Raw genomic sequence first — 18,818 nt, 5'->3', positions numbered from 1 at the left:
ACTCGAGGAGTACCATTCTGTGCTTATTCTAGGATTACTATATCACAAGAAACACTAAGCAACATTCAATAAAAATAATGTCGAGCTACTGCTCACTCGGTGGAGTAGGCCTTATTTACAAGAAAATAAAAGAAGCAGTTAATAAATTGGTGTACATCCAAAACTATAAGTTATAGTTCCTTTGTGGGCCAAGAAACAACCCCTAAAGGTTTGTAAAACATTAGAATTTCTAAATTAGCCCATGGCCAGTGGCTTGAGGTGGGCTAAAGTATCCTCAGTTTGTGGCCAATCGAGAAGCCTGAGCCAAAGAAAGTTCTGTTAGTTCAAAATGTAAAGTCTTCTCCAAATCAAGGATAATTGCATATACCGTCAGAAAGTAGGCTGCTTCTGAAGCAGGGAGCTTAGGGCCAGATGTAGCAAAGGTTTTTCCCCATTCTGTGTCTATGGGAAAAAGTGTTCGCACATATGGCCCTTAATGGCATCCTAGGTTGAACTGGTTAAAAGGTTTAATTCATCAGAGCTAGAAAAGGCAAAGGAGGAAGACAAATCTGATGCAGACTCTGAGGAGCGTGTTAGTACCAAACCACCACTTAACAGGAAAGCATGATTTGTGGATGAGGTCCTGAGTGCAGGTAATCCCAATGTTTAGAAACAGCCCAATAATTTACTGAAAAACAACAAGCACTGGCAAAGCTGATAGGTTTTACCTATGCAATATTTATTGGCTTTGTCAATGTTTTTTACATGCTGCATAGCATTTAAGTTGCTGCGCAACATAGATAAAAGTTTAAAAAAAAAAAAGCCCCATGACGCAGTCGAAGCTGGCCATGTTAAAGCATTTTTTATTTTTACTTTAAGGAATGTTTCACTGCTCCTCAAATGCACAACATGTAGGCATACAATTTCCCTCAAAATTCTCCAAAACAGGGAAAAAAAATGAGGCAATCCGTCTGTAACATATTCATGGTTTCAGTGCATGTGTACTGCACACTGTTCATCTGTTTCAGCAACTACCTCTACAATGAAAATGTCACTTACCCAGTGTACATCTGTTCGTGGCATTAGTCGCTGCAGATTCACATGTTTGGCACAGTCCGCTGCCTGGTGTTGGGCTCGGAGTATTACAAGTTGTTTTTCTTCGAAGAAGTCTTTTTTGGTCACGGGACCGAAGGACTCCTCCCTCTTCGGCTCCATTGCGCATGGGCGTCGACTCCATCTTAGATTGTTTTCCCCGCAGAGGGTGAGGATGGAGTTGTTTGCTATAAATAGTGCCCATGCAATGGAGTGAATACGTATGTACATAAAAAGTTTATAATAATTATTTACAAATGTACAAATGTTTAAGATTTAAGATCTACTTCTAAACGGCTACAGGCTTCCCGGGGAGGCGGGAGGGCACATGTGAATCTGCAGCGACTAATGCCACGAACAGATGTACACTGGGTAAGTGACATTTTCAGTTCGATGGCATATGTTGCTGCAGATACACATGTTTCGCATAGACTATAAAGCAGTTACCTCCCCTAAAAGCGGTGGTTTAGCCTGTAGGAGTTGAAGTAGTTTGGAATAATGTTCTTAGTACAGCTTGGCCCACTGTAGCTTGTTGTGCATTTAGTACGTCTACACAGTAGTGTTTAGTAAATGTATGAGGCGTAGACCAGGTTGCAGCCTTACATATTTCGCTCATAGGAATGTTTCCTACAAAGGCCATTGTAGCACCTTTCTTTCTGGTTGAGTGTGCCTTTGGTGTAATAGGCAATTCTCTCTTGGCTTTAAGATAGCATGTTTGAATACATCTGACTATCCATCTAGCAATGCCTTGTTTAGAGATTGGATTTCCTATGTGTGGTTTTTGAAAAGCTATGAACATTTGTTTTGTTTATCTGATTAGCTTTGTTCTGTCAATGTAGTACATTAGTGCTCTTTTGATGTCTAATGTATGTAGTGCCCTTTCAGCCACGGAATCTGGTTGTGGGAAGAACACTGGCAATTCTACTGTTTGATTTAAATGGAATGGTGAGATTACTTTTGGTAGAAATTTTGGATTTGTTCTTAGAACTATTTTATTTTTGTGTATTTGAATAAATGGTTCTTGTATGGTAAATGCCGGTATTTCACTTACTCTTCTGAGGGATGTGATTGCAATGAGAAATGCGACTTTCCAGGTTAGATATTGCATTTCACAGGAATGCATGGGTTCGAAAGGTGGACCCATGAGTCTTGTTAAGACGATGTTAAGGTTCCATGAAGGAACTGGTGGTGTTCTTGGTGGTATAATTCTTTTTAGCCCTTCCATGAATGCTTTAATAACTGGTATTCTAAATAGAGACGATGAATGAGTAGTTTGTAGGTAAGCAGATATAGCTGCGAGGTGTATTTTTATAGATGAAAAAGCGAGATTCGCTTTTTGCAAATGTAGTAAGTATCCCACTATGTCCTTTGTAGAGGCATGCAATGGTTGGATTTGATTGGTATGGCAGTAGCAAACAAATCTTTTCCACTTAGATGCATAGCAGTGTCTAGTGGAAGCTTTTCTAGCTTGTTTTATGACCTCCATACATTCTTGTGTGAGGTCTAAGTGTCCGAATTCTAGGATTTCAGGAGCCATATTGCCAGATTCAATGATGCTGGGTTTGGATGCCTGATCTGTTGTTTGTGTTGTGTTAACAGATCTGGTCTGTTGGGTAGTTTGACATGCGGTACTAGTGAAAGGTCTAGTAGAGTTGTATACCAAGGTTGTCTTGCCCATGTGGGTGCTATCAGTATGAGTTTGAGTTGGTTTTGACTCAACTTGTTTACTAGATATGGAAGGAGAGGGAGAGGGGGAAAAGCGTATGCAAATATCCCTGACCAACTCATCCATAGAGCATTGCCTTGTGATTCGCGGTGTGGGTACCTGGATGCGAAGTTTTGGCATTTTGCGTTTTCTTTTGTTGCGAACAAATCTATCTGGGGTGTTCCCCAAATTTGAAAGTACTTGTTCAGAACTTGGGGGTGAATTTCCCATTCGTGGACTTGTTGGTGGTCTCGCGAAAGGTTGTCTGCTAGTTGGTTTTGGATCCCTGGAATAAATTGTGCTATTAGGCGAATGTTGTTGTGAATCGCCCACTGCCATATTTTTTGTGTTAGGAGACACAATTGTGTTGAGTGTGTTCCTCCTTGTTTGTTTAAATAATACATTGTTGTCATGTTGTCTGTTTTGACAAGAATGTATTTGTGTTTTATTATGGGTTGAAAGGCTTTTAACGCTAGAAATACTGCTAACAGTTCTAGGTAATTGATATGAAATTTTGCTTGGTGTACATCCCATTGTCCTTGAATGCTGTGGTGATTGAGGTGTGCTCCCCACCCTGTCATGGAAGCATCTGTTATAACGTATTGAGGCACTGGGTCCTGAAATGTCCGCCCTTTGTTTAAATTGTTGCTGTTCCACCATAGAAGCGAGAGGTATGTTTGGCGGTCTACCAACACCAGATCTTGAAGTTGACCCTGTGCCTGTGACCATTGTGATGCTAGGCACTGTTGTAAGGGTCGCATGTGTAGTCTTGCGTTTGGGACAATGGCTATGCATGATGACATCATGCCTAGAAGTTTTAGCACAAATTTTGCTTGTATCTTTTGGTTTGGAAACATAGCACTTATTACCTTGTGGAATGCTTGCACTCTTTGTGGACTTGGAGTGGCAATTCCTTTTGATGTGTTGATGGTTGCCCCTAGATATTGTTGTGTCTGACACGGTTCGAGGTGTGACTTTGTATAGTTGATGGAGAAACCCAGTTTGTGAAGGGTTTGTATGACATATGTGGTGTTGTTTGTGCACTTTTTTACTGTGTTGGTCTTGATTAGCCAATCGTCTAGGTAAGGAAACACATGTATCTGTGGTCTCCTGATATGTGCTGCTACTACTGCTAGACATTTTGTGAATACTCTTGGTGCAGTTGTTATTCCGAATGGCAACACCTTGAATTGGTAATGTATTCCTTTGAATACGAACCTTAGGTACTTTCTGTGAGAAGGGTGTATCGGTATATGAAAGTACGCATCTTTTAGGTCTAATGTGGTCATGTAATCTTGCTGTTTGAGCAGTGGAATGTCTTGTAGTGTGACCATGTGAAAGTGGTCCGATATGATGTAGGTATTTAGTGTCCTGAGATCTAATATTGGTCTTAATGTTTTGTCTTTTTTTGGAATTAGAAAGTACAGGGAGTAAACTCCTGTGTTTTTTTGTTGTACTGGTACTAACTCTATTGCATCCTTTTGCAGTAGTGCTTGAACTTCTAGTCCTAAAAGTTCTAAATGTTGTGGTGACATTTTGTGTGTTTTTGGAGGGATGTTTGGTGGGAATTTGTGGAATTCTATGCAATAGCCATGTTGGATTATTGCTAATACCCAATTGTCTGTTGTAATCTGCTGCCAAGATTGGTAGAATTGGCTTAGTCTTCCCCCCACTGGTGTTGAGTGAAGGGGTTGTGTGACTTGAAAGTCACTGTTTAGGTGTAGGTGTTTTTGGAGTCTGGAATCTTCCCCTACTCCTTGGGAATTGACCCCCTCTATATCCCCTGAAACCTCCCCTTTGGAATGAACCCTGATATGGTGTGGTTCTTGTTTGTTGGCTGGTGGTGTCTGTGGGTTGGCCACGAAACCCCCCTCTAAATGGAGTTTTTCTAAAAGAGCCTCTGCTCTGCGGGGAGTAGAGTGCGCCCATGGCTTTGGCCGTGTCTGTGTCCTTTTTAAGTTTTTCAATGGCTGTGTCCACTTCAGGGCCAAAAAGTTGTTTCTCGTTGAAGGGCATATTAAGGACAGCCTGCTGGATTTCAGGTTTGAAGCCTGAAGTGCGGAGCCAAGCGTGTCTCCTTATGGTGACAGCAGTGTTGACTGTTCTCGCTGCAGTATCGGCTGCGTCCATTGAAGAGCGGATTTGATTGTTTGAGATCGTTTGTCCCTCTTCAACTATTTGCTGCGCCCTTTTTTGGTATTCCTGGGGAAGATGGTCTATGAGATGTTGCATCTCATCCCAGTGTGCGCGGTCATATCGGGCCAGCAGCGCTTGAGAATTTGCGATGCGCCACTGGTTGGCTGCCTGTGATGCTACTCTTTTTCCTGCCGCATCAAATTTTCTGCTTTCTTTGTCCGGAGGTGGGGCGTCGCCAGATGTATGGGAATTTGCTCTTTTGCGAGCTGCCCCTACTACTACGGAGTCAGGTGGTAACTGCGAAGTAATAAACACTGGGTCTGTGGGTGGTGGTTTGTATTTCTTATCCACCCTTGGGGTGATGGCTCTTGATTTTACGGGCTCTTCAAAAATTTGTTTTGCGTGCCGTAACATCCCTGGTAGCATTGGGAGACATTGATATTGGCTATGTGTAGCCGAGAGGGTGTTAAATAAAAAATCATCCTCTATAGGATCGGAATGCAGTTGGACATTGTGGAATTCTGCTGCCCTAGCCACCAGTTGCGAGTATGAGGTACTGTCCTCTGGCGGTGACGGCTTTGTGGGGTATGAATCGGGATCATTGTCCGGCACTGGGGTGTCATATAGGTCCCAAGCGTCTTGATCCTGATTATCTTGACTTATGGTAGTTTGCGCTGGTGAGTGCATTTGTGGCGGTGTTTGTGCCGGCGATGCCTGTTGTGGTGGAGAGGGCGGAGGCGTGACTTTTTTAACCACTTTGGCTTGTGGTTGTGAGTCATCCTTGAGAAGTCCGATCCTGCTTTTTCTCATTATTGGGGGAAGGGTTGATATCTTCCCTGTGTCTTGCTGGATGTACAGTCTCTTTTGTGTGTAGTCTGATTCTACACTTTGGAGCTCTTGTCCAAATCTGTGCATCTGGCCACTTATTCCTTGTTCCTCTGTGTAGGATGGAGGTGTGGAACTTTTCGGCGCCGAGAGAGAATCTTTTTTCGGCTTCGGCACCAACAGAATTTTTGTGGCTTTCGGCAGTGTGTCTCGGTGCCGATGTTTTTCGGTGCCGGCATCTTGTTTTTGCCTCTCGGAGCCGCTATCTCGGCTCCGAGGTTGCTCCATGGCGGTCCCTCGACCGGAGTCGGGTGTCTTCGCTATGGGCGTGCCCTTTTTCGGCGCCTTCGACGGCTCGCCAGTTTTATGGGTCGAGCCATGGCCTGTTGGCAGTGGCGTCCCCTGGGCTTTTGTCTTCTCGATGGTTTTAATTTTCGACGTCTTACTCACTGTTTGTTGCTGTTGTTCGACGTCGGAGTCTCCGGATTCTGATTCCGGAACCGAGAATGTTTCCTCTTCGTCGTCGAAACGTTGTTTTGTCGGCGTGGACGCCATTTGTAGACGCCTGGCTCTTCGGTCCCGGAGTGTTTTTCTGGACCGGAAGGCTCGACAGGCCTCACAGGTATCCTCCTTGTGCTCGGGAGACAAGCACAAGTTACAGACCAAGTGCTGATCTGTATAAGGATACTTACTGTGACATTTTGGGCAGAAACGAAACGGGGTCCGTTCCATCGGCTTCGATGTCGCACGCGGTCGGGCCGACCAGGCCCCGATGGGGGATCGAAGCTACCCCAAAGTCTTCCGATGATCGGCGTCGATGTACCTAACTATCCCGATACCGAACGGAACAATACCGACGCTTTCTTCCGAGATTCTGACTAACTTTCCGAACCGAAACACGGAGCGAAAAGGAATACGTCCGAACCCGACAGCGGAAAAAAACAATCTAAGATGGAGTCGACGCCCATGCGCAATGGAGCCGAAGAGGGAGGAGTCCTTCGGTCCAGTGACCAAAAAAGACTTCTACGAAGAAAAACAACTTGTAATACTCCGAGCCCAACACCAGGCAGCGGACTGTGCGAAACATGTGTATCTGCAGCAACATATGCCATCGAACATAAAGTTTCACTTCTGGTGAGTAGATTGTATTGAAACAACCCGTTGAAGTAATGCAGTTCATGCCGGTTTGCTTTCTGCTTGCAAGAGGATAACTTGTATTTAAGGCCCCATCAATCACTGAACAGATGTAAGACATCAGGCACCGGTAGACTGGGGCTTCTACAAGCAGCCGAATTACAGCGATATCTATCCACCAGACCATCAGTGACAGGCATGCTGAATTTATAAAGTTGGAAGTTACACCTACAGACTGTAAACATTCTGCTCCTTCTAATCACAGTTGACATTTATTGTGTTTAGTATCCAGTTTCTGTATTCATAAATCACATACGTGAAAAAGGGCTTTGAAACTTGTTGCAACGTATCATCCTTTCTGTTTACTATGGCCCTCAAACCTGTGCTTTCGAAGATCAGTGTAAATAGGTACACCTTTAGTAGCAGTGCAGCAAATAATAGTGTCATCAGAAATAAAATGCTAAAGTCAACACGTGGAGATTGAGTTTTGAAGGGGGAGAATAAATGATCACAAGGCTCCACTGAGACCTTCACTTGCAGTCAAAACAAGCACCCTGATCAAACGAGTTCAGCAGAAATGTCAGGTTTTTATCAGTATTCAGTGTTCTACTTTTCTGTTTGCAACTTTGACAGCTCTCAAGTTTTTATTTTTAATTCAGCAGCATGTTAGTAGAGAAAAAAACATCAGTCACTCATCTCACTAACTCTGCGAAAGTTTTACTGCACTGTAAGGTGACTGGCAGTGCACGCTGAGAGTGTCTTCGGATCGGGCTGGGTCCACCACAGGGCTGCTGATTTTAATTGCAGAACCCAAGGTGCACAGAGGCCTGTTGTTGACTGGCCTTACTTGGGCATTCAATGCTGCAGAAAGCTGAGCTCTCAGCAGTGCTCAGAGAGCCTGCTTGTCTCTGTGCAGCTTTGCTGATGTGCGCTGCACTAGCTACTGGTGCAAAGCCACCCCTGGTGGAAGAGGAGTGATGCGGAGGCTGGTGGCAGGTGCCAGACAGTGGCGTAAAGAGGATGCCACAGGCCCTGGTGCAAAAAAGGTAAATGGCTCCTTAGAGTGGGGTTGGGGGTAGTAATATACAACAATTATTAGGGTTGAATGGGCCCTGGTGCACTGCACCTGCTGTACCGATGGTAGCCACGCCCCTGGGCTGTGCCAGCGATTTTAAGTGTGTGGCCACCCACCCAGCAGCATATGGACCCTCCATCCCGTCACTGGAGAGCTGGTGGTTTAGCAAATTCACTAATCTTAAACCAACAATGTGAATTATGTCCTCAGGGAGGGCAGGGCCAGGAGACAGAAGCGTGATCCTTTTGCTCCTTGGCGCAAAAACATCCTACTTCTTTACCCCTGGTGCCCACCAGTAACTTGACAAACTCCACAAAGCAGGCCCAGATGTCGGCCATGAGGCAGCACTGAGGAAAACTGCTGCTTAGGACCGTTCTGTAGGCCTAGAAGAAGGCGACAGATGAACTGCAATGAGTGCTGCAGCCTGGAAACCAACATCCTGCCACTGAGTGCGGCCCCTCAACAAAACTGAGAGGTCACGAGGTATTGACCTGTTGCAGTCTGTCTACTCTGGGAAAGAGCAAAAAAAGTACAAGCATTTGCTAAGCCAATGAACCTGGATGAGCTGATGATGAAAACAATATTATTAGTAATGACAATTCACACAGACCTAAGCGAGCCGCATAAATCATCGCATGATCCTGCCATCTGAGTGAGTCTGAGATACTCTACTTCTTGATGGCAAATGGTTGACGGTTAGTGTTGCGGGCGCATGATACCATGACACAAGAATGCCGCGGCCGGACCAGGCTGTGTCTCAGAAGCAGATGAGCCCCCAAGCCGGCACCACCCACACTGCTCAAAAGGCATTCATGACTAAACTTACTTTTTCAACTGTACCAGGGCTGCACTGCTTGCTCAATCACGAGTGCTTGGGCAGCACTCCCATCCCGCTTCTCTGTCTGCCTGCCTCAGAACTGGTAGTTAGCCTGTGGTACTTGGAAGGGATGGATAGAGGGAAATTAAGTGGAAGCTCACATTTCTAAAATTAACAGTACAAGAGGGTGCGTTTTTCAGCTAAAATGTTCATAGAAAACTGGGCATGGTGGTCGATTTAACAGCGGACGACGGGAGGATGGGTGGGTCGGGGTGTTGAGAAACAAACAGTAGGAGGAATGGTGCAGTGTGCTAAGAAACAGGCTATTAAAAGAGTACGCAAACTATGTACGACATTAAGACAACAGATAGCGTGGGTAGGAAGGGATGAAGAGGAGGGGAAACTAATTAAAAATAAAATAGTACCGGCAGACGGCTGTTGCCAGTGTAAAGACACTGGCCACCAAAGCAGTACTTGGTCCTGGCTCCACAGCAGGATGACGGAGGAGAGGAGGAGGTGCTGACCAGCAAGGAGTCACGTGGGAGCCAGCTAATGGTAAGTAGAGCAGGGTGACGCAACGTGAGAGGCAGCCAATGGTAAGTAATGTGACGAAGGAGCCATGTGGGAGCCAGCCAATGGAAAGTCAAGGTAAGTATGGGCGGGCTCTAAGCCCCTTTTAGGATATTTCCAAATAAATACATGTGATTTTGCAAGCACAGCTGTGCAGGCAAAACCTAAAAACGTCGAGGCCCATTACAATCACCCATTGCCTGGTGAGTTTCAGGAAAAAAAAAAAAAAAAAACACTTCATAAGCTATGTAAGTTAAACAGTTGAGGAAAAAGTGCACAACTGGAGTGTCAATTCTCCGCCTAGAAATGAAAAGTTGTGATGGACAAAATACAAAGGCTTAAGCTTTCTGGCAACTGAGTGATTTGTAAGTTCTACCATAAGGGACTGGCTATGTCTTCACGTAATTCCAGACAGGAATTCACATAAACCAGACAGGAATTCACATAAACCAGACAGGATTTCAATCATCCACTCTACTAGACCTCATAAAAACATACATACCTTCACTTGAACACACATTAACAAGAATTTCCAAAGCAGTCTTCTGTGCCACCAATAAGGCAGATGCTTGCTTCACCTCTTCATTCTTGGGCTAGAACAAATAACATATCCATATTGTTATGCCAACAAAATTGTACACAGTTTACCATGCATAGCCCTCTAAAACACAGCAGCACTATTTAAGGAAACTTGTTAAAACAATAACTTGTCTGACATTGAGGCATCTGATGCTGCACAAACATCAAAAGGTAGCTCAGTCAAGAAGTTAAGAGTCAATGAGTCAAAACTAAAGCTTATTTCAGCAGAACAAAAGGTGGCATTTACAACTGCAATGCTTGTGATCAGTTAAATTCCAATAATCTTAGCAAATAAATCCCCAGGCAATTTTATTCTGTAAAAGCAAAAACAACAGATGATGGACAGAATGCTGAACAATGCAAACATTGACCCTGAGTCACAGATCGGGGTTTAATCCATTGTTTATTTTTTCCCAGCATGCCACCCCAGTTTAGACCAGTCCATATACAACTTAGTTTTGACCCTTCTCCCCAAGGGAGCAGTCCAGCCCAAACTGCGGGCCGGAAACAAGAATCCTGGGACAGGTTTGGGGGTATCAGCCAGGTTACCTTGAATCCAGTGGCACAGTGAACAAGGGACCCATGTCTTGGCATATCTATCCCACTGGGGTGGTGGTGGTGGTGGGAGGGTGTTAGAAAGGGTTCAAGTCTAGTTGGACAAACTTCTGATATATGCAGCTAGAACTGTGCAAATTTACGATTCACTCTCCAGACATAATAAATGTACAGAAGCACATGCTTTCAAGTGCCTACTGAAATTCTGTAGGGGACTACTTATAAGCATCACCGTTTGAAGTAGAGTTTTGTAAATCTATTACACTGCCACATATTCAAGTGTCCTATACGCTACCCATTCTCCTGAAGAGATTGTGCTTAGTATTGAGCGAAGATACCTGTATATATTCAGTCTCTAAAGGTTTACTCCTAGGATATGCAAATTACTCGCTGTGTGCAGTCATTTTAGTCAATCATATAATGGCTTTTAAGGATTATCTTAAGCAAGGGATTTGCCAAATGTAAGAGATTTAACTTGACTTTGGACTATAATATTATGTGCTAGCACATATGCAGGCCCCCACTACTTACTTTTTTAAAGGCCTGTCTATATCTTTGTTAAGAAGGCTTTCTGGCTTCAAATCCATATGTGTGCTACATTAAACACGCTGCTCCATTCAAACTATTTTAGGAAAGAACACAGGGCACACTGCTTCTTTCACTCAGGATAATTCATATGTTGTTTGCATGGTCACTCAAGTTGGATACTCCACATGATTAAGATCTTACTACGTTAAGTAGTGTTTAATTGTAGTACATTGATGCTTTATGGAAGCAAACACTGTATTTACTAGTGTATTTTGTGGGAGAAAAGGAAGACATTTACCCGTAACAACAGATTTGCAGCTTGTAGTGCTGTAGATTTACAAGCTTTGCACAATTCTGCCCTCTAGTTTTGAGCACAGACATTACAAATTATCTTTCTTCTAAGTAAAGGTTTTGGTTTCAAGGTGAACCATGATACCTCCCTCGATATCTACAATGCACCAGGCCATAGACTCCCACCTCAGATTGTGTTTTCTCATACAGGTGAGAGTAAGTGAATATATAGATGTAACTAATACAGAAGGGAGTATAGGTGTAATTAAAAAAAGATCCTTTGTGTTGGAAATGCTGCATTGTGAACCCGCCACAGAGGTAGTAGGAGGGCTCATTTGAATCTACAATACTACAAGCTGTAAACCAATTCTTTATGTAACATTTGCAGTTTGCAGCATGTGCTCCTGTAGACTGCATGCTTTGCCTAGAGTGAATAGTACTCCTCTCCCTAAAGTGGTAGCCTGCGAATTGGAGCAGAGGATTGGAACAAAATTTTAAGGATAGTTTTTCCCAACTTGAACTTCTTGCCAGAGATGAATGTCTGCACAGCAAGGTTAGTCAAAGTGTGGACGGTTGACCAAGTTACTGCTTTACAAATGCCTGCGAATAGAATGCTGCCTACAAAACAAAAGCCATAGTAGCTCTATTCTTCCTAGTGGAATATGTTGTAGGCACACAGAGTATTGTGTTTTGCTTTGGAATGGGAAACATGAATACATCTGACAATCTAATGCCCTGCTTTGGAAATTAGTTTTCCAATGTGAGAATGGCTGAAAACTACAAAGAGTTGCTTTGTCTTTCTAAGTTATGTATGTAAAGAAATGGCTCCCTGTTGCAGTTACCCCCCCACTTTTTGTCTGATACTGATGCTGACTTGACTAAGAAGTGTGCTGGGACCCTGCTAACCAGGCCCCAGCACCAGTGTTCCTTCACCTAAAATGTACCATTGTATCCACCATTGGCACACCCTGGCATTCAGATAAGTCCCTTGTAAACTGGTACTTCTAGTACCAAGGGCCCTGATGCCAAGGAAAGGTCTCTAAGGGCTGCAGCATGTCTTATGCCACCCTAGAGACCCCTCACTCAGCACAGACACACTGCTTACAAGCCTGTGTGTGCTAGTGAGAACAAAATGAGTAAGTCGACATGGCACTCCCCTCAGGGTGCCATGCCAGCCTCTCACTGCCTATGCAGTATAGGTAAGACACCCCTCTAGCAGGCCTTACAGCCCTAAGGCAGGGTGCACTATACCATAGGTGAGGGTACCAGTGCATGAGCACTGTGCCCCTACAGTGTCTAAACAAAACCTTAGACATTGTAAGTGCAGGGTAGCCATAAGAGTATATGGTCTGGGAGTCTGTTTTACACGAACTCCACAGCACCATAATGGCTACACTGAAAACTGGGAAGTTTGGTATCAAACTCCTCAGCACAATAAATGCACACTGATGCCAGTGTACATTTTATTGTAAAATACACCACAGAGGGCACCTTAGAGGTGCCCCCTAAAACTTAACCGACTATCTGTGTAGGCTGACTAGTTCCAGCAGCCTGCCACACTAGAGACATGTTGCTGGCCCCATGGGGAGAGTGCCTTTGTCACTCTGAGGCCAGTAACAAAGCCTGCACTGGGTGGAGATGCTAACACCTCCCCCAGGCAGGAGCTGTAACACCTGGCGGTGAGCCTCAAAGGCTCACCCCTTTGTCACAGCCCAGCAGGGCACTCCAGCTTAGTGGAGTTGCCCGCCCCCTCCGGCCACGGCCCCCACTTTTGGCGGCAAGGCTGGAGGGAACAAAGAAAGCAACAAGGAGGAGTCACTGGCCAGTCAGGACAGCCCCTAAGGTGTCCTGAGCTGAAGTGACTCTAACTTTTAGAAATCCTCCATCTTGCAGATGGAGGATTCCCCCAATAGGGTTAGGATTGTGACCCCCTCCCCTTGGGAGGAGGCACAAAGAGGGTGTACCCACCCTCAGGGCTAGTAGCCATTGGCTACTAACCCCCCAGACCTAAACACGCCCTTAAATTTAGTATTTAAGGGCTACCCTGAACCCTAGAAAATTAGATTCCTGCAAACTACAAGAAGAAGGACTGCCTAGCTGAAAACCCCTGCAGAGGAAGACCAGAAGACGACAACTGCCTTGGCTCCAGAAACTCACCGGCCTGTCTCCTGCCTTCCAAAGAACTCTGCTCCAGCGACGCCTTCCAAGGGACCAGCGACCTCTGAATCCTCTGAGGACTGCCCCTGCTTCGAAAAGACAAGAAACTCCCGAGGACAGCGGACCTGCTCCAAGAAAGGCTGCAACTTTGTTTCCAGCAGCCTTGAAAGAACCCTGCAAGCTCCCCGCAAGAAGCGTGAGACTTGCAACACTGCACCCGGCGACCCCGACTCGGCTGGTGGAGAACCAACACCTCAGGAGGGACCCCAGGACTACTCTGATACTGTGAGTACCAAAACCTGTCCCCCCTGAGCCCCCACAGCGCCGCCTGCAGAGGGAATCCCGAGGCTTCCCCTGACCGCGACTCTCTGAAACCTAAGTCCCGACGCCTGGAAAAGACCCTGCACCCGCAGCCCCCAGGACCTGAAGGACCGGACTTTCACTGGAGAAGTGACCCCCAGGAGTCCCTCTCCCTTGCCCAAGTGGAGGTTTCCCCGAGGAAGCCCCCCCTTGCCTGCCTGCAGCGCTGAAGAGATCCGTTGATCTCTCATAGACTAACATTGCAAATCCGACGCTTGTTTCTACACTGCACCCGGCCGCCCCCGCGCTGCTGAGGGTGAAATTTCTGTGTGGGCTTGTGTCCCCCCGGTGCCCTACAAAACCCCCCTGGTCTGCCCTCCGAAGACGCGGGTACTTACCTGCAAGCAGACCGGAACCGGGGCACCCCCTTCTCTCCATTCTAGCCTATGCGTTTTGGGCACCACTTTGAACTCTGCACCTGACCGGCCCTGAGCTGCTGGTGTGGTGACTTTGGGGTTGCTCTGAACCCCCAACGGTGGGCTACTTTGGACCAAGAACTGAACCCTGTAAGTGTCTTACTTACCTGGTAAAACTAACAAAAGCTTACCTCCCCCAGGAACTGTGAAAATTGCACTAAGTGTCCACTTTTAAAGTAGCTATTTGTCAATAACTTGAAAAGTATACATGTAATTGAAATGATTCAAAGTTCCTAATGTACTTACCTGCAATACCTTTCAAACAAGATATTACATGTTAAATTTGAACCTGTGGTTCTTAAAATAAACTAAGAAAAGATATTTTTCTATAACAAAACCTATTGGCTGGATTTGTCTCTGAGTGTGTGTACCTCATTTATTGTCTATGTGTATGTACAACAAATGCTTAACACTACTCCTTGGATAAGCCTACTGCTCGACCACACTACCACAAAATAGAGCATTAGTATTATCTCTTTTTACCACTATTTTACCTCTAAGGGGAACACTTGGACTCTGTGCATGCTATTCCTTACTTTGAAATAGCACATACAGAGCCAACTTCCTACAATGTAGTACAGTCAACCTCCCACCTCGTTTAACATGTAAAACGTATAAGGCCCTTTCTGCAACCAATTGAGACAGTGGGAAAAAGCTTGCCAAGTCTATAGTGTGGTTGATATGGAATGTCTGGACAACCTTTTGTAGAAAATGAGGTCTTAAGAATGACCCAGTGTAGGAAGTTGGCTCTGTATGCACTATTTCAAAGTAAGGAATAGTATGCACAGAGTCCAAGGGTTCCCCTTAGAGGTAAGATAGTGGCAAAAAGAGATAATACTAATGCTCTATTTTGTGGTAGTGTGGTCGAGCAGTAGGCTTATCCAAGGAGTAGTGTTAAGCATTTGTTGTACATACACATAGACAATAAATGAGGTACACACACTCAGAGACAAATCCAGCCAATAGGTTTTTGTATAGAAAAATATCTTTTCTTAGTTTATTTTAAGAACCACAGGTTCAAATTCTACATGTAATATCTCAGTCGAAAGGTATTGCAGGTAAGTACTTTAGGAACTTCAAATCATCAAAATTGCATGTATACTTTTCAAGTTATTCACAAATAGCTGTTTTAAAAGTGGACACTTAGTGCAATTTTCACAGTTCCTAGGGGAGGTAAGTATTTGTTAGGTTAACCAGGTAAGTAAGACACTTACAGGGCTTAGTTCTTGGTCCAAGGTAGCCCACCGTTGGGGGTTCAGAGCAACCCCAAAGTCACCACACCAGCAGCTCAGGGCCGGTCAGGTGCAGAGTTCAAAGTGGTGCCCAAAACACATAGGCTAGAATGGAGAGAAGGGGGTGCCCCGGTTCCGGTCTGCTTGCAGGTAAGTACCCGCGTCTTCGGAGGGCAGACCAGGGGGGTTTTGTAGGGCACCGGGGGGGACACAAGCCAACACAGAAAGTTCACCCTCAGCGGCGCGGGGGCGGCCGGGTGCAGTGTAGAAACAAGCGTCGGGTTCGCGATGTTAGTCTATGAGAGATCTCGGGATCTCTTCAGCGCTGCAGGCAGGCAAGGGGGGGGGTTCCTCGGGGAAACCTCCACTTGGGCAAGGGAGAGGGACTCCTGGGGGTCACTTCTCCAGTGAAAGTCCGGTCCTTCAGGTCCTGGGGGCTGCGGGTGCAGGGTCTCTCCCAGGCGTCGGGACTTTAGGTTCAAAGAGTAGCGGTCAGGGGAAGCCTCGGGATTCCCTCTGCAGGCGGCGCTGTGGGGGCTCAGAGGGGACAGGTTTTGGTACTCACAGTATCAGAGTAGTCCTGGGGTCCCTCCTGAGGTGTTGGATCGCCACCAGCCGAGTCGGGGTCGCCGGGTGCAGTGTTGCAAGTCTCACGCTTCTTGCGGGGAGCTTGCAGGGTTCTTTAAAGTTGCTGGAAACAAAGTTGCAGCTTTTCTTGGAGCAGGTCCGCTGTCCTCGGGAGTTTCTTGTCTTTTCGAAGCAGGGGCAGTCCTCAGAGGATGTCGAGGTCGCTGGTCCCTTTGGAAGGCGTCGCTGAAGCAGGATCTTTGGAAGGCAGGAGACAGGCCGGTGAGTTTCTGGAGCCAAGGCAGTTGTCGTCTTCTGGTCTTCCGCTGCAGGGGTTTTCAGCTGGGCAGTCCTTCTTCTTGTAGTTGCAGGAATCTAATTTTCTAGGGTTCAGGGTAGCCCTTAAATACTAAATTTAAGGGCGTGTTTAGGTCTGGGGGGTTAGTAGCCAATGGCTACTAGCCCTGAGGGTGGGTACACCCTCTTTGTGCCTCCTCCCAAGGGGAGGGGGTCACAATCCTAACCCTATTGGGGGAATCCTCCATCTGCAAGATGGAGGATTTCTAAAAGTTAGAGTCACTTCAGCTCATGATACCTTAGGGGCTGTCCTGACTGGTCAGTGACTCCTCCTTGTTTTTCTCATTATCTTCTCCGGCCTTGCCGCCAAAAGTGGGGCCTGGCCGGAGGGGGCGGGCAACTCCACTAGCTGGAGTGTCCTGCTGGGTTGGCACAAAGGAGGTGAGCCTTTGAGGCTCACCGCCAGGTGTGACAATTCCTGCCTGGGGGAGGTGTTAGCATCTCCACCCAGTGCAGGCTTTGTTACTGGTCTCAGAGTGACAAAGGCACTCTCCCCATGGGGCCAGCAACATGTCTCGGTTTGTGGCAGGCTGCTAAAACTAGTCAGCCTACACAGATAGTCGGTTAAGTTTCAGGGGGCACCTCTAAGGTGCCCTCGGTGGTGTATTTTACAATAAAATGTACACTGGCATCAGTGTGCATTTATTGTGCTGAGAAGTTTGATACCAAACTTCCCAGTTTTCAGTGTAGCCATTATGGTGCTGTGGAGTTCGTGTTTGACAAACTCCCAAGACCATATACTCTTATGGCTACCCTGCACTTACAATGTCTAAGGTTTTGTTTAGACACTGTAGGGGTACCATGCTCATGCACTGGTACCCTCACCTATGGTATAGTGCACCCTGCCTTAGGGCTGTAAGGCCTGCTAGAGGGGTGTCTTACCTATACTGCATAGGCAGTGAGAGGCTGGCATGGCACCCTGAGGGGAGTGCCATGTCGACTTACTCGTTTTGTCCTCACTAGCACACACAAGCTGGCAAGCAGTGCGTCTGTGCTGAGTGAGAGGTCTCCAGGGTGGCATAAGACATGCTGCAGCCCTTAGAGACCTTCCTTGGCATCAGGGCCCTTGGTACTAGAAGTACCAGTTACAAGGGACTTATCTGGATGCCAGGGTCTGCCAATTGTGGATACCAAAGTACAGGTTAGGGAAAGAACACTGGTGCTGGGGCCTGGTTAGCAGGCCTCAGCACACTTTCAATTGTAAACATAGCATCAGCAAAGGCAAAAAGTCAGGGGGCAACCATGCCAAGGAGGCATTTCCTTACACAACCCCCCCCCCCCAAACGAAAGAGGATGAGACTAACCTTTCACAAGAGAGTCTTCATTTTCTAAGTGGAAGAACCTGGAAAGGCCATCTGCATTGGCATGGGCAGTCCCAGGTCTGTGTTCCACTATAAAGTCCATTCCCTGTAGGGAGATGGACCACCTCAACAGTTTAGGATTTTCACCTTTCATTTGCATCAGCCATTTGAGAGGTCTGTGGTCAGTTTGAACTAGGAAGTGAGTCCCAAAGAGGTATGGTCTCAGCTTCTTCAGGGACCAAACCACAGCAAAGGCCTCCCTCTCAATGGCACTCCAACGCTGCTCCCTGGGGAGTAACCTCCTGCTAATGAAAGCAACAGGCTGGTCAAGGCCATCATCATTTGTTTGGGACAAAACTGCCCCTATCCCATGTTCAGAGGCATCAGTCTGCACAATGAACTGCTTAGAATAATCTGGAGCTTTGAGAACTGGTGCTGAGCACATTGCTTGTTTCAGGGTGTCAAAGGCCTGTTGGCATTCCACAGTCCAGTTCACTTTCTTGGGCATTTTCTTGGAGGTGAGTTCAGTGAGGGCTGTCACAATGGATCCATATCCCTTCACAAACCTCCTGTAATACCCAGTCAAGCCAAGGAATGCCCTGACTTGAGTCTGGGTTTTTGGAGCTACCCAGTCCAGAATAGTCTGGATCTTGGGTTGGAGTGGCTGAACTTGGCCTCCACCTACAAGGTGGCCCAAGTAAACCACAGTTCCCTGCCCTATCTGGCATTTGGATGCCTTGATAGAGAGGCCTGCAGATTGCAGAGCCTTCAAAACCTTCTTCAGGTGGACCAGGTGATCCTGCCAGGTGGAGCTAAAGACAGCAATATCATCAAGATAAGCTGTGCTAAAGGACTCCAAGCCAGCAAGGACTTGATTCACCAACCTTTGGAAGGTGGCAGGGGCATTCTTTAAACCAAAGGGCATAACAGTAAACTGATAATGCCCATCAGGTGTGGAGAATGCTGTTTTCTCTTTTGCTCCAGGTGCCATTTTTATTTGCCAGTACCCTGCTGTCAAGTCTAAGGTACTTAAGAATTTGGCAGCACCTAATTTATCTATGAGCTCATCAGCTCTTGGAATTGGATGAGCATCTGTCTTGGTGACAGAATTGAGCCCTCTGTAGTCCACACAAAACCTCATC

General features: G+C 46.2%; 1 protein-coding gene across 1 annotated transcript in view; it reads right to left on the bottom strand.

Annotated features, from left to right (window-relative positions):
* Window positions 1-18,818, bottom strand: part of HEATR3 (HEAT repeat containing 3) — a 239,440-nt gene that overhangs the window by 126,973 nt on the left and 93,649 nt on the right. Inside the window, exon 8 of the mRNA XM_069218649.1 lies at window positions 9,836-9,926. Coding sequence (XP_069074750.1) covers window positions 9,836-9,926 — 91 coding nt within the window. The remainder of the gene's footprint in view (window positions 1-9,835; window positions 9,927-18,818) is intronic.

The sequence above is a fragment of the Pleurodeles waltl genome, chromosome 12, assembly GCF_031143425.1.
Source record: "Pleurodeles waltl isolate 20211129_DDA chromosome 12, aPleWal1.hap1.20221129, whole genome shotgun sequence".
NCBI classification, from domain to species: Eukaryota; Metazoa; Chordata; class Amphibia; order Caudata; family Salamandridae; genus Pleurodeles; species Pleurodeles waltl.
The sequence above is the reverse complement of the archived record's forward strand: the minus strand, read 5'-3'. Positions and strand labels throughout refer to the sequence as shown.